Source organism: Lampris incognitus, chromosome 8, assembly GCF_029633865.1.
Source record: "Lampris incognitus isolate fLamInc1 chromosome 8, fLamInc1.hap2, whole genome shotgun sequence".
NCBI lineage: Eukaryota > Metazoa > Chordata > Actinopteri > Lampriformes > Lampridae > Lampris > Lampris incognitus.
The window spans coordinates 54415982-54430896 of record NC_079218.1 but is presented as its reverse complement, the minus strand read 5'-3'; the positions used below and the strand labels follow the sequence as shown (position 1 = coordinate 54430896).

The 14915-nt window shown below is 45.8% G+C and overlaps 1 protein-coding gene and 1 pseudogene across 1 annotated transcript in view; both read left to right on the top strand.

The window, feature by feature from the left end:
- The first annotated feature begins 941 nt into the window (after window positions 1-941).
- LOC130116454 (uncharacterized protein K02A2.6-like) lies at window positions 942-10967 on the top strand (annotated as a pseudogene).
- A 650-nt stretch (window positions 10968-11617) lies between these two features.
- The window catches only part of LOC130116453 (cell surface glycoprotein MUC18-like), a 53423-nt gene continuing 50125 nt past the window's right edge, over window positions 11618-14915 (top strand). The window contains exons 1-2 of the mRNA XM_056284359.1: window positions 11618-11807; window positions 11928-12094. Coding sequence (XP_056140334.1) covers window positions 11618-11807; window positions 11928-12094 — 357 coding nt within the window. The remainder of the gene's footprint in view (window positions 11808-11927; window positions 12095-14915) is intronic.

The window sequence follows — 14915 nt, the reverse complement described above, 5'->3', positions numbered from 1 at the left end:
AACGTGCTATTTTGCTTAGCGTCTGTGGTGCTGCAACGTATTCTACACTACGTTGGGTGGTCGCTCCCGTCCTTCCTACGTCCGTCACCTATGAAAACTTAGTATCGCCCTTGAAGCACCACTATAGCCCTCCTCCATCACAAATTGTTCAGCGTTTTCAGTTTCACAATTGCAAACAAAAACAAGGCCAAGGAATCTCCAGCTACATTGCTGAACTCCGTAAACTCTCAGTGCATTGCGCTTTTGGTGACCAACTGGAAGCCATGCTGCGTGACAGAATTGTCTGTGGGGTGCTAGATGAAGCGCTGCAGCGCCGCCTGCTGGCTGAAAAGGAACTCACATTCAAAGCAGCAGAGGAGAAAGCCCTTGCAGCGGAAACAGCCACGTTAAATGTGCGAATACTACAACCAAACCAGCTGGGACCACCACAGTCAGCAGAAGATCATCAGACTGCACAAAGTCAAACCGTTTTGAAAGTGAAACAAACAGTAGCAGAAGGTGGTGCAAAGCCATGTTTTCGTTGTGGAGGCACACACAACCAACAACATGGCACATTTACCTCTGCTGTATGCCACTATTGCAAAAAAGGGGGGCACATTTCTCGTGTTTGTTTTAAAAAGAGCAGGGATGTCGCATCAGCAGATTCTTCGAACACAGTTCCTCAATCCGAACAACACACACACACTATTAGGCAACAAGAAGAGGAATATGAAATTCACACCATGGGCAGGCAGCTGTATGCTCACGTAAAAAAGCCATATCAAGCCACTGTGATCCTGAATAACAAAACACATGTAATGGAGGTGGACTCTGGAGCCGCATGCTCCTTGATCAGTGAGGGCAGTTGCAACACCTTGTGGCCTGACCATCCGCCTTTACTGCACAAGTAAAGACAATGGTCCCAAGCAGAACTACAAGTTAATGGGAAGATTTTTGTGGATGTGCAGTATCAAGGCAATCACAAGACCTTACCACTGATTATTGTTCGAGGTCAGGGGGCAAGTTTACTGGGCAGGGACTGGTTTGAGGCACTGGGCATTTCTGTAATGGGGGTGCGCCAAGTATGCTTACAATCCGTGGAGTCCATCTTAACGGAATATGCAGAAGTCTTCCAGGACCTCGGGGCTTCACGAACCCCTCCAATTGCTATTGATATTGATATGACAGCATCACCCAAGTTTTTTAAAGCACGTTCGGTGCCCAATGCCCTTCGGCCAAAGCTAGATGAGGAGCTTGACAAGCTAGTAGCTCAGGGTATTTTTGAACCCGTGAGACACTCAAGGTGGGCCACACCCATCGTACCAGTAGTTAAAAAGGATGGCAGCTTAAGAATTTGTGGTGACTATCGCTGCACTGTGAATACAGTTGTGAAACCTGATGTATACCCCATTCCTACGGTGGCTGAACTGTTTTCCAGACTGGCAGGGGGGTGCTTTTCAGTAAATTGGACCTCAAACAAGCTTACCAGCAGCTGGTGCTGGACAACGAGGCTGCAGAGCTTCTCACTATAAACACCCATCGCCTGCAGTTTGGAGTATCGACAGCTGTGTCCATATTTCAGCGTTTCATAGATACACTCCTCGCCGGTATACCAGGCGTGCAACCATACCTGGATGATGTCTTAATAGCACAATGACCGTCTTCGTGTAGTGCTGGAACGATTCGCAGAAGCAGGATTGCAGCTACAGAAGGAGAAGAGTGTGTTTGCTGCTGACCAAGTTGAATTTTTAGGTTTTAGTGTGGACTAGGATGGCGTGCGGCCGACTATGGAGAAAGTTGAGGCTATTCAGAAGGCGCCTTCACCCCGGAACAAAACGGAGTTTCGGTTATTCCGAGGCCTACTCAATTTTTGCAGCTGTTTTTTGCCAAACAAGACTACCATCTTAGAACCACTGCACTGCCTCCTGGATCAGTCTGCACCCTGGCAGTGGACTGACACACATGAAAAAGCTTACACTGCTGCAAAACAACTGCTTCAGGCTGATGGAGTGCTCACGCACTATGACGAAACAAAGCCATTAGCCGTTGTTTGTGACGCTTCGCCTTATGGCTTGGGGGCGCTGCTCTTCCATATGGAGTCGTCTTTGCCTCGAGGACACTATCCTCCACTGAAAGAAATTATGCCCAAATAGATAAGGAGGCCTTGGCAGTCATTTTTGCAGTCAAAAAATTTCACCAGTACCTTGCTGGTTGCCACTTTGTGGTTTTTACTGACCACAAACCTCTCTTGGGCCTGCTACACCACTCTAAGCCCATGCCACCTGTCCTGTCCCCACGCATGCTACGCTGGAGTGTTCTTCTTGGGGCCTACGATTACGAATTGTGCTACCGCCCTGGCAAACAGCTGGCAAATACTGATGCCCTCAGTCGCTTACCACTGCCCGCTGGTATGCATGAGACCCCTCCACCCATGGAGGTGCTCTTACTTAAATAGCGCCTGAAGCCCCACTGAATACAAAACACATTGCCGCCCTTACCCGGAAGGATCCAGTTCTGTCCCGGGTGCTGCGCTGGGTCCTGCATGGCTTGCCAGTGGATACACCTGACAGCCGTTTAAAGCCGTTTTTCACCCGGCGCCATGAACTGTCCGCACACAAGGACGGCCTATTATGGGGGAGTCGTGTAGTTATTCCCAACCTGGCGAGGGAGGAGGTACTAGCCATGCTGCATGATGCGCACCCAGGCATTGTGCATATGAAGGGCCTGGGGAGGAGTTATGCCTGGTGGCCAGGTATGGATTTAGCAATAGAACAGACAGTAAAATCCTGTGAAACCTGCCAGAGAACTCGTCATGCACCACCAACAGCACAGCTGCACCCTTGGGAGTGGAATATAAGAAATGGTCCCGGCTACACGTTGACTTTGCTGGTCCATTCCAGGGGAAGACATTTCTCATAATTGTGGACTCACACTCTAAGTGGTTAGAGGTTGCCATGGTGAGTTCAATGTCCTCCTCTGCAGTGATCAGCACACTTAGGCTCCTCTTTGCAACTCACGGGTTGCCAGATGTCATTGTTTCTGACAACAGTGCGGCCTTCACATCGGAAGAATTCAAAGAGTTTGCCAGATGGAATGGCATCAGAGCAGTGACTACGGCCCCTTACCATCCTCGTTCAAATGGCCAAGCAGAACTTATGGTCCAGACAACCAAGGAAACCCTGTCTAGGATCACTATCGGTGACTGGCAGACACGCCTGGCTAGGTTTCTGCTGTCACAGCATGTGACTCCCAATTCAGCAACAGGAAGGAGCCCTGCTGAGCTTCTCATGAACCGGAATCTTACCACGGCCTTTGATCGCCTTCATCCTGACTATGAAAATGAGATGCACCTCAAGCAGGAGGTGAGTGCAGAAAAGCTGCAAGGCCCAAACAGATGTTTTAGGCCACAGGACACTGTGTACATGAGGAGCTACACTGGGGGACCCAAATGGGTCCCTGGTGTGATAGCCGATCCTACTGGCCCAGTTTCATATAGAGTGCAGACTCCTGATGGGCAAATGCATCAACGCCACGTGGATCAGCTGCGTGGTAGAGCGACTGCACGCACGGATGTGGTCGCTGGAGAATCCATTGTTCCTGGTGAGCAGTCACCTGAAGATGGGCCGCTCGAGTCTACCTCGTCGGAAACGCCACGACCAGAGACCAGCTGGTCTGTTGAAGATCCCTCTGGTCCTGTGTCCATTCCTGTGCCCACTACCCCTCTACAGCGTCCGGCAAGAGACCGGCACCCTCCACGCCACTTGGCGGATTTTGTTGACTGGGGGAAAGGGGTGTAATGTATTGGGACTTATGTTAATGCGCATGCTCTCTGGTTAGTCTTTGATGGGGGGCTCTCGCGAGACGAGACCAGGAAGTAATGTTAAGTATGAGCCGAACTGGAAGAACCGCAGATGTAGCCTGATGGCTGAGTATCCTAAATTTGCTAAGTTCTAAGTAAAGAGTTCGTTACAACCAATGTCTCTCTCGTCTCTAAGTCGAATCTTACAGTAGCATAGATAATTAGGAAAAGTCAAGGAAAGATAGCTGCGTTACACAGCCCTCTATACTATGTATGAGAGCTGTGAGCAACTCTGTCCAATTCATGATATCTCGCGAGGAGTGAGAGACAGAGGAAGCGCTCACTGGAGACCCGCTGACTGCCTGATACACGTGGATTAATATCACAATTAGGTGAGTATTTTGACTTCATAACTCAAAATCTGTTCAAAACAACAACAACAAAACACAGGTGCGTGGATTTAATTATTTTAGGGTTTTAAACATGAGCGGTAGCGCGGTAACGTTGGACCAGGAAAACAGAAGGGATAGAGTTGCTCACAGCTCTCATACGTAGTGTGGAGAGGGGGGGGGGCTGTGTAACGCAGCTGAAGGAAAGAGGAGATCGTGGCATTTACACTGCTGTAATAATTACTATTTTAAAAATCACAGCGCCAATACACTTCAAAGGAAAATCCGCTGCCAGTTATCATCTACATGTTGTTTATGGACTAAGTTATATTTTTCACCTCCTGTAAACTATGGTAGCTTCCTCGCCTGGCTAACTTGCGTTATGCAAAGTGATGACGCTGGGTTGGTCTACTCGTTTACATCTATTCACATGGCCTTGTGGACACAGGTATATAATCTTAGCTTTATTTGGCACTTTTATTTAGTCAGACAAATATCAAATATATACTGTAGCGTGCACGGATAAATAGATCGGACCCTTTACTCGACTGGTTAAGGTGGTCGCCCGTGCTGCGGGAGATCCGGGTTCGCGTGGCGGTTCCCGAGCAACCCCCCGCCCCCCCCCAAATTCGCTACAATACGTTAGGCTACATAATAATAATATAATATAGTAAAATAACTCCGCTGGTTACCTGTCCAGAAGAAAGGTAGCAAGCTCTGCGTCATACTTCAAACTTCTGAAATCCCGAAGTGCTCTCCATCTTTCAAAAGCCACGCTGAGGTTGACTCGGGTTTTATTCCTTGCTCGCGGTCCACCTCCTTCTTGGATGCCTGCTTTTGTGCCAGTGTCTTCGGTACTTTTACTTCTTCTTTTTTTTTGTTGCTTGAATCTGCAGTTGTTGGCAATGGAGGAATTGAAAATTTGCTAGGAGTCGATTCCAACGCTGCCTGAGCTTCCTTTTTCGCCACTGTGGATTTCTCGTGAACGCTCAGGAAACTCAGACAGCAACATGATTGACAAGAAGTAGGGACAGCCCCTCAACCTATCAGGGCGGAGAGGCCAGAGAGAGGCCCTGATTGGTCAAAGCTTACGGGAGCGGTAGCATTTTCAGATTCCCGAATACAGTGGCAGGGGATAACACTGAGATCCTGATTTATTCTCAGACCACTAATATTACTGATAGCTGAAAGGGTATTATGGCATTTTTACCAAATAAAACACAAAAAAGTTACCAACTGTAGCTTTAATCAGCAATTGGAGTCCATCCAGTCTGAAGCTGGCTCAAGGGTCCACTGGCTAGCAGGCTCTCAGGTTTACTGGTGAAGATGCTCTCTGAGAAGCTCTTAAACGTCAGGACAAGTGTGCCTGTAGAGTTTGCATGAAGGCCAAGATCCCTGAAGGAGGTAGACCGATGGAAAGCTTCTGAGTTTTGCCAATTCCTGCTTTATTCTGCCAATTCCTGCTTTATTTTTGTGTCCGGGTCACAGCTGCACAGCCACTACTGCCATAGTAGACTAGTTGTGATTCTAGAGTGTCTAGACACAAAAAAAAGTTCATACAATATTCCCGGGATATGTTGTGCTGTTGGCTGTAATAACAGTCGTTAAAGAAAGCCTGGACTACATTTTTATTCAATCCCAAAGGAGCTAGATTGGCGGAATAAATGGCTGGCTTCAATCAGAAGGGACCACTGGCAGGCAACTCCTAACTCCCGATTGTGCAGTCAACTCACCGGTAAGTTACGTTTGCCTTTAACTTAGCTAATTAATATTTATACCTCTTAGCTCCCTTTTAGCACCTTCTTTCACTTGCACCTTAATAAAAAGACTTCAACTGCCAGGGTTGCTCCAGTGTTCCTCTCTACCTTGATGCTTCTCCTCACTGAGAAGCAATGGATTGCCGATCAGCAGATGCGCGCTGAGATCACCCTTCTTGTTAAATATACATTACAGTACTTACCTGCAGCATAAAGGTGAATAAGAGAAAAATGTCTGAGAGAAAAAGATGAAAAGGAAATTACCTTGCTCAGGTTGGTCAATATCTTGATGGTATGCACACATGTAATATTCTACCATTCTTGCCTCTCTGTCTGCTTAGGAAGAAAAAATGACAACCCCATGAGCCCCGATTATGTACCCAGCCTGTTTGCACACACTTCAGCTGGACGGCGGCAGAAAAACATCTGTGCCAACGGCAGGTTTGAGCACACCCAGCAGATGAAACAGAAAAGGACTGAGACTTTGGCCCCTAGCAGTGACACTGACCATGATACTGTGGCCCCTTCCAGCACCAGCAATGACACCGACAACACCATGGGAGTACAGGCAGACTGTGAGCACAATTACTCTCAAGCCACTCATAGCCCAGGCATCGTGGAGCCATGCCCAAATGCAGCCTTCAAAGCTAGTCAAAACATTAACAAATGAGTGTGCTCGACTTAGAGCAGAGGTTCATAGTCTAAAGGACAAAGTTGGTCGGCTTTCTTTTAATGAAGAGGTATTTAAAGGAAATGGTGCAATGGTACGGGAACTCACAGGCCTTCCAAGCTATGGTAAATTAATGGTTGTCTTTACTTTTCTGTCAAAATTTCTGAAAGCTAGTCCAAGACTGACTCCCTTTCATAGCTTTTTGTTAACACTGATGAGAATGAGGCTCAATTTACCTCTATATTTTTTTGTCCATTTATTTCGTATGTCTAAGACAAGTGTTGCCAGAATATTTAATAGTACATTAAATGTCATGTATGTTAGACTGTCACCACTTATATTTTGGCCATCAAAAGAACAAATTCAGGTCAGACTGCCCATCTGTTTCAGGGATAACTATAGCAACTGCACTTCTATCATTGACTGTTTTGAAATATTTATAGAGAAGCCAAAGAACTTGAGAGCTCGTGCACAGACATACTCTCAGTACAAGCATGACATCACTGTAAAATACCTGATATCAATAACATCACAGGGTGTTATATCCTTTGTGTCAAATGGCTGGGGTGGACGCACAAGCGACAAGCACATCATAGAAAACTGGATATCTTGAGAAATTGTCACCAGGCGGTCACTCTTGCAGATGGAGACTTCAATGTCAACAATCCGGTTGGCATGTATTGTTCACAGTTGAAAATAACAGCATTCACCAAAGGCAAGCAGCAACTGCATCCACTGGAACTAGAAGCAACAAGGGAGCTGGCTGCCATCAGGATCCATTTGGAAAGAGTCACTGGCCTGGTCAGGAACAAGTACACCATCCTTCAGACCACCATCCTATCCCACTGTCTCGCTGCCAAGGAGCCACTCAAGGACAACCTAACTCCCTTGACAAGATGGTAAGTTTGCTGTGCTCTTTATAATATTTGCCTATCTGTGGTCCCCGCAGAATAGACAGGAAGTAGTTGCATGTAAAATGTAAAACTGATACAAACCCCAATTCCAATGAAGTTGGGACGTTGTGTAAAACGTAAATAAAAACAGAATACAATGATTTGCAAATCCTTTTTGACCTATATTCAATTGAATACACTACAAAGACAAGATATTTAATGTTCAAACTAATCAACTTTGTTTTTTTTGCAAGCTAGGACAGGGGCATGTTTACTACTGTGTTACATCACCTTTCCTTCTAACAACACTCAATAAGCATTTGGGAACTGAGGACACTAATTGTTGAAGCTTTGTAGGTCCAGGGTCTCCGTTGTCGTATTTTGCGCTTCATAATGCGCCACACATTTTCAATGGGAGACAGGTCTGGACTGCAGGCAGGTCTGGACTGCAGGCAGGTCTGGACTGCAGGCAGGCCAGTCTAGTACCTGCACTCTTTTACTACGAAGCCCCGCTGTTGTAACACCTGCAGGATGTGGCTTGGCATTGTCTTGCTGAAATAAGCAGGGACGTCCCTGAAAAAGACGTCGCTTGGATGGCAGCATATGTTGCTCCAAAACCTGTATGTACCTTTCAGCATTAATGGTGCCTTCACAGATGTGCAAGTTACCCATGATGCCATGGGCACTAACACACCCCCATACCATCACAGATGCTGGCTTTTGGACTTTGCACTGATAACAATCTGGATGGTCCTTTTCCTCTTTAGCCCGGAGGACACGACGTCCATGATTTCCAAAACACAATGTGAAATGTGGACTCGTCAGACCACCGCACACTTTTCCACTTTGTGTCAGTCCATCTCAGATGAGCTTGGGCCCAGAGAAGCCGGCGGCGTTTCTGGGTGGTGTTGATATCTGGCTTTGGCTTTGCATGGTAGAATTTTAACTTGCACTTGTAGATGTAGCGACGAACTGTGTTAACTGACGATGGTTTTCCCAAGTGTTCCTGAGCCCACGTGGTAATATCCTTTACACAATGATGTCGGTTTTTAATGCAGTGCCGCCTGAGGGGTCGAAGGTCACAGGCATTCAATGTTGGTTTTCGGCCTTGCCGCTTAGGTGCAGAGATTTCTCCGGATTCTCTGAATCTTTTGATGATATTATGGAGTGTAGATGATGAAATCCCTAAATTCCTTGCAGTTGTATGTTGAGAAACGTTGTTCTTAAACTGTTGGACTAGTTGCTCACGCAGTTGTTCACAAAGTGGTGAACCTCGCCCCATCCTTGTTTTTGAACGACTGAGCCTTTCGGGGATGCTCCTTTTATACCCAATCATGACACTCCCCTGTTTCCAGTTCACCTGTGGAATGTTCCAGACAGGTGTTTTTTGAGCATTCCTCAACTTTCCCAGTCTTTTGTTGTCCCTGTCCCAGCTTCTTTGGAACGTGTTGCAGGCATCAAATTCAAAATGAGTGAATATTTGCAAAAAACAATAAATTTTATCAGTTTGAACATTAAATATCTTGTCTTTGTAGTGTCACTTGAATATAGGTCGAAAAGGATTTGCAAATCATTATATTCTGTTTTTATTCATGTTTTACACAACGTCCCAACTTCATTGGAATTGGGGTTTGTACATCAAGGTAATAAATGTGACCTTTACCTGTAGACTTATTGTATTTGGCTTTAAATAAACCAACAGTAATAGAGTTTACTTTTAATACAAAAGCAACCTTAACGTCTCCAGTAGTACATCATTCATTTCATAATGTCTCCTACCATTTAAAAGAATAACTATGTAGGGGTTAGAAATCATAAGTTGTCTGCCATCTAGCATATATGCTATGTTTTATATATGTACATATATATATATATATACACACACACAATTAGTTTCTGCACAATCTACGGTATTTGCATGTGTTCAGTGATGTCAGATGAATGTGTACTACAGACCATAAAGACAAAAGAAAAAACAGCAACAGCAGGTCAGGGGCCTCATAACATTTATTCAAATTACAGCATCCAACTTAGAAGGTGCAGGAGCCAGAGCCAGCAGAGGGTGGAGTGGGTGAAACCAACCATTTTCATCTCTGGTACGGAGGTTAAAAAGCTATGGAGGTGGAGGCAGTAACAATGTAGTATTCCTGCGACTTACATGTCCTGTGAACCAATAGATATGTTTTGTCACCAAATGCCATATCTTTGTGTCGTTCACCCATCCTGCAACTGCGTATTGATAGGCATCGGTACTCTTGAAAGCCTTCAGGCTATCTCCGGTGTATGGGGATGGGTTGTGTACAAGGTAAATACAAATGTCAGGGAAAGTAAGTTGGGGCAGATGCTTCGTGGAAGTTAAGGGACAAAATAAAGCTGAAGGTAATAAATAGGGATCGCTATCAATAATTGATGTTTTTCCCAAATAGCGCTCTCTTTCTCTCTCATTTAAATGTGCAGTGTTGGCGGTCATGACAGCAATGACGGTCACAGTAGAAAACTGTCAAGTCACTCGGACACAAATATGGCAGCGGGCATTTCGGAAGTGACATATTTGGTACCCATGAATACCGGTCCTTTGCTCCTTAAAGACTTCCTGCATACTGCAGTGTTCATACTGTCAAACTAGGCACTGCTTGAGAAGTACACAGAGTATGTGAATGATGCTCTTGTGTTGTTTGTTCAGCACTTTGGGAAGCTGTATGATGAGATGTACCTTTCCTATAATGTGCACAACCTTGTGCACCTTGCACAAGATGTCAAGGTGCATGGGAACCTGGACTCCTTCAGTGCCTTCAAGTTTGAAAATGTTATGCAAAAGCTAAAGAGGCTCGTCAGGAAAGCAGAATCTCCCTGCTCTCAGGTTGTGAAGAGGCTTTCGGAGAGAGCATCTGCACAAATGCAGAGAGTGGAAGGTTTAGGTGTAAGGAGAGAGCACACATCTGGACCTCTGCCACCATTGTTTCAGTGTGCACAACAGTACACCCAATATAAAACAGATCTCTTCACCCTTAAACTGGGCCAAGCCAACAGCCATGTCTACATTCAGGGAAAGGTAGAAAAGATCAGGAATATAATTGTTGAGAAGGAGGAGGTATACCTCGTCTACTCAACATTTGCCCAGCAAGAGTCGCTCTTTGAATACCCCACACCTTCCTCTACATTTGGCGTACATTTAGTAAATGGCCTCTTGTACATGACACAGCACTGCAATATCAGACTGGTAGAAGGGAAGGTTTTCCTAATACCTCATGGAGGAAAATTTGTTGCTGTGCCCCTCATACATATTAACTGACCATTTAAACCCCATCCAACCCCACACCTGTACGACCCCACCCCCTGCCCATCCACCATCTCTCAGCCTCTTGCTTGTCCACCATCTTGCATGTGTAATTATGTCTGTCTGACTGTCTGTCCCCCTTGTTGCTGCCTCTCCAGACACCGAAGCCTCGTCCCCTGATCTGCCCCAATCTCCTTACCTGAACAGTAAGTAGTCACTTTAAAATGTTTTTATCAACTTACACTATCTTGTAGGCCTCTCTAGTCCCCTAGCTGTGGTAGTGAGAGGTGCTACTGAATCGAGGAGACTAGAGGGCCACAATTAAGTCACTAGTGAAATGTTCAACAGTCAGTCATTACACTGAAAGGAGCCAAGGCTTCAGGCAGCTGCTGGCCAAATGCAGCTACAGTGGAGGGACGACCAATGTGGCGAGTGGCAATTACATCTGTGCCGACATTAAAGGAGCTGCAGGAATTTCTGGCAAGTACTGGAGGCTCCCTACATGTGACCACAATCTCCTGTATTCTTCATGTCTGGGCTATGGGGTAGGGTGGCAAGACGGAAGCCTTTTCACACGAAAAAAACAAAGCAAAACAAAACAAATCAGAACATCCAAGTCTGGCTAAATTTTGCAAAAAGATACATCCAGTCTCCCAAAAGCCAGTGGAAAAATGTGTTATGGTCTAATGAGACCAAGGTTGAACTTATTGGCCATAATTCCAAAAGGTATGTTGGGCACAAAAACAACACAGCACATCACCAAAAGAACACCGTACCCACGGTGAAGCATGGTGATGGCAGCATCATGCTTTGGGGTTGCTTTTCTTCAGCTGGAACTGGGGCTTTAGTCAAGATGGAGGGAATCATGAATGGATCCAATTTCATCGTGGGCCGGCCGGATGACTTGGTCTACCGTATCCAGAGGAGCAAAATGGCAAAAGCTAAAGTGGTCCATCACGACAAGCTCAAGCCTTACCATTCCAGGACTCCGCTTGATAAAAAGCTGGGTCTTCTTAAGTGCCGACGAGTGGGCACCACTGGAGGTACCCCCTCCAGCAGCAGATGAAAGCTCTGCTGACATTGGTCCCTTCCACCTGTGGGACACCCTGTTAAAGACTGAGGTTACTGCTGCGGGGGCCCTAGCCTTCATTCTTCACCGTCAGCTTCACCAAGCCATAGCCAGCCTCCTGGCAGCCCTGCCTGGCCTCAGCTGGATGAGGCCGGGGCTCAGGATCCTGGTGGGGGACACGTCCAGTGTCTCCCTCCTACCTTCAGCCCACTTCAGAGACCCCGGAGGGTCCGCAGGGCCCCGGACATGTTTGGTGACTGGGTTAGCCGCTGAGCATTGTTAAGAACTGAAAGACTTAACTGTTCGTTAGTTAGTGGTGAGATCACTGTTCTGGGAGAGGGCCAGAATGCGCCCCGATCTCACCGGGAGTAACGGTAGTCGACCTGGAGCTCCCTAGTAAAAAAGAAAAAAAGTTCCAGTATTGTATTTTTGTAAGTGGCACTAAGCTGTAAGCTGCATTAAGCACTGTTAAGGTTTAAAAGCACACTGAAAATGCACAAGCCTAGTTTAGGTGTAGCTGTGACAGGAAGGCACAGACATTATGGATATCACCCCTCTGCTGGGGGAGGACCCATTCAAGAACTGTGGGAAATGTGGGTTATTGTATAATGTTTGTATATTTTTTCCCTTATCAAAGTCGGTGCTGGAGTGATGTTAAGGCTTAATCATCATCCAGCGTGGGGGTAGTGTTGCAAGCTGAGCCTTGCCCCTTTAAGGAGGGGGCTTTGTGGGTAAACTGTGGGGGTGACGCAGATGCAGCCATGTGTGTATGTTCTGTTTTTAGCCGCAGCCACAGAGATAGCAGTGTGCCGACAGACAGGACGGTTGCCACCGTTACCAAGTGATGATTTTTGTGCAGCAGAGGGAGGCTGTGTGTTAAGTTGTACTGCAGTGCTGAAATAAAGTGCCCCGTTCTCCACCGCACAGTCGGTCCGGATTCTTCGTGAACTTGTTACCAGCTACACGCCAGACTAAGCTAAATAGGCCAGCGAGACACCAGAGGCTTCCAACTACGGGTCGGGGCCTGGAAGCTGGAGAGGTAACCCTGGGTAACACTGGGTAAAACTCCTATCAGAATTAACGTTTCGGAGCAGTAATAACACAAAAGTTGCGATTCAACAGTCTTGAAAATTACCATGAAGATATTCAAAGCTCTAAAAATTGATAAAATCAGGTTCACATTGTTCCTCTGGTGTCCTCTGTGAGGGATAACAACTGTCTGACCTAAGCTTAAGAGATAAAATCAAAGTCCTGAGAGAATGAAAGAATGAAAGTATTTACTTTACACTTTTGACCACATATAGTCAATGTATTGATATTTCACAACACGGCAGTTTGAATTTGATCTAGGGGCAACATGTTTTATGGGAGACTAAGGAACACTTGGGCTGCAAATCCATAAAAGGCAAGAGGGAGAGTTGACAATGACCAGCAATATATACTACACAATGCCAAAGTCACTGCAGTTTCCATGATCTCATGGTTGTATTTGGCCATCGTAGGAACAGACAAACGTTGCTTTTCTCGTCTCCATCTAGGATGAAATTCTGCGGGGGCTTGAGAAGTAAATGAGAAGTAAATATCGTTTTTAACAAAGCCTTGGCTAACCAGTTTTGAAATCAAGAGTGTTGTAAACACAAGAGCCGATATGTCTGACCACTTCTGTCACCATATTTAATAGGTTTATTATTTCATGGCATGGATATTGTAAGACCCACAGGGATAGAAAACACACAGTGGCTACTTCTGGGTGGGACTTCACCGTAGCTGCCTGAATGTCGTCACCCCCCCCCCCCGCCCACCCCCAGCTACCAAGCTAACAAGAAGACTACAATATGCACATTGCTTAACTTGGTTTGTACACAGTAATATATAAACAATTAAAGACTTTCCAACCAAAAAACATGCATTTTGCCTGATAATCTATATTGAAGACAAAAAAAACACACAGTATGGTTTACTTCACCAGGTCATGTTGTGTGAAAAGAATACATCTAAGAAAGTTCTCAATAGAAATTATATTCAACCACGTGTCAATGGTATTCCACCATGTGAAGGACCATGTGACCATGTGGAGGACCATGTGAAGGACCATGTGAAGGACCATGTGACCACGTGGAGAACCATATGAAGGACCATGTGACCACGTGGGGGACCATGTGAAGGACCATGTGACCATGTGAAGGACCATGTGACCATGTGAAGGACCATTTACGCAGATTTTCTTTGAAACAAGGGGTGAAACTGTTCACATATTCACACCGTAGTCCTTCAGTACTGGCCCTGGTTCACAGAATGCAGACAGACTTTACTAGACAGTGTTGTCCTGAAAGAAAAAGTGTGTGTGTGCATGCGTGTGTAAATAAACTTGTGATGTACATACTCTTTCACCTCAGCAGTATTTTCCCATGTACAGTGCCTTGCAAAAGTATTCAACCCCCTTGACAGTCATCACTAATTTCTGTATTATAAAAGATACTCACACCTTTGTTCCTGAACAATATTATTTTGGTGAACCCATAAGCTCTAACAGCATGTTCCCAAAGCCACAATATGTGTTTGTATAAGTATTCAACCTCCACATATCAATACTGTGTAGAGTACCCTTTTGCTGCAATATCAGCCATGATTCTCTTTGGCTAAGTATGTCCAAGCTTTGCACGTTCTTCTGGAGTAATTTGCCCATTCTTCTTGGCAGAATTTGTACAAGTCTTGCAGGTTGGGGGGTTGTCGCCTCTGGACTGCGACTTCCAGTCTGTGCCACAGATTTTCAATGGGGTTGAGGTCCAGACTTGACTTGGCCACTCCAAAACATTCACCTTTTTGTTGCTGAGCCATGCCATTGTTGCTTTAGCCTTGTGCTTAGGATCATGGTCCTGCTGGAAGGGGAACTTTCTCCCAAGCTTCAGTTTTATGGCAGACTGCAGCAGGTTTTCTTCCAATATTTCCCTGTATTTAGCTCTATCCAAGCTTCCCTCAGTTTGAACAAGGTTCCTAGTGTCTGCAGATGAAAAGCAACCCCATAGCATTATGCTGCGGCTACCGCCACAGGCTTCACTGTAGGGAGGGTGTTTTTAGGACA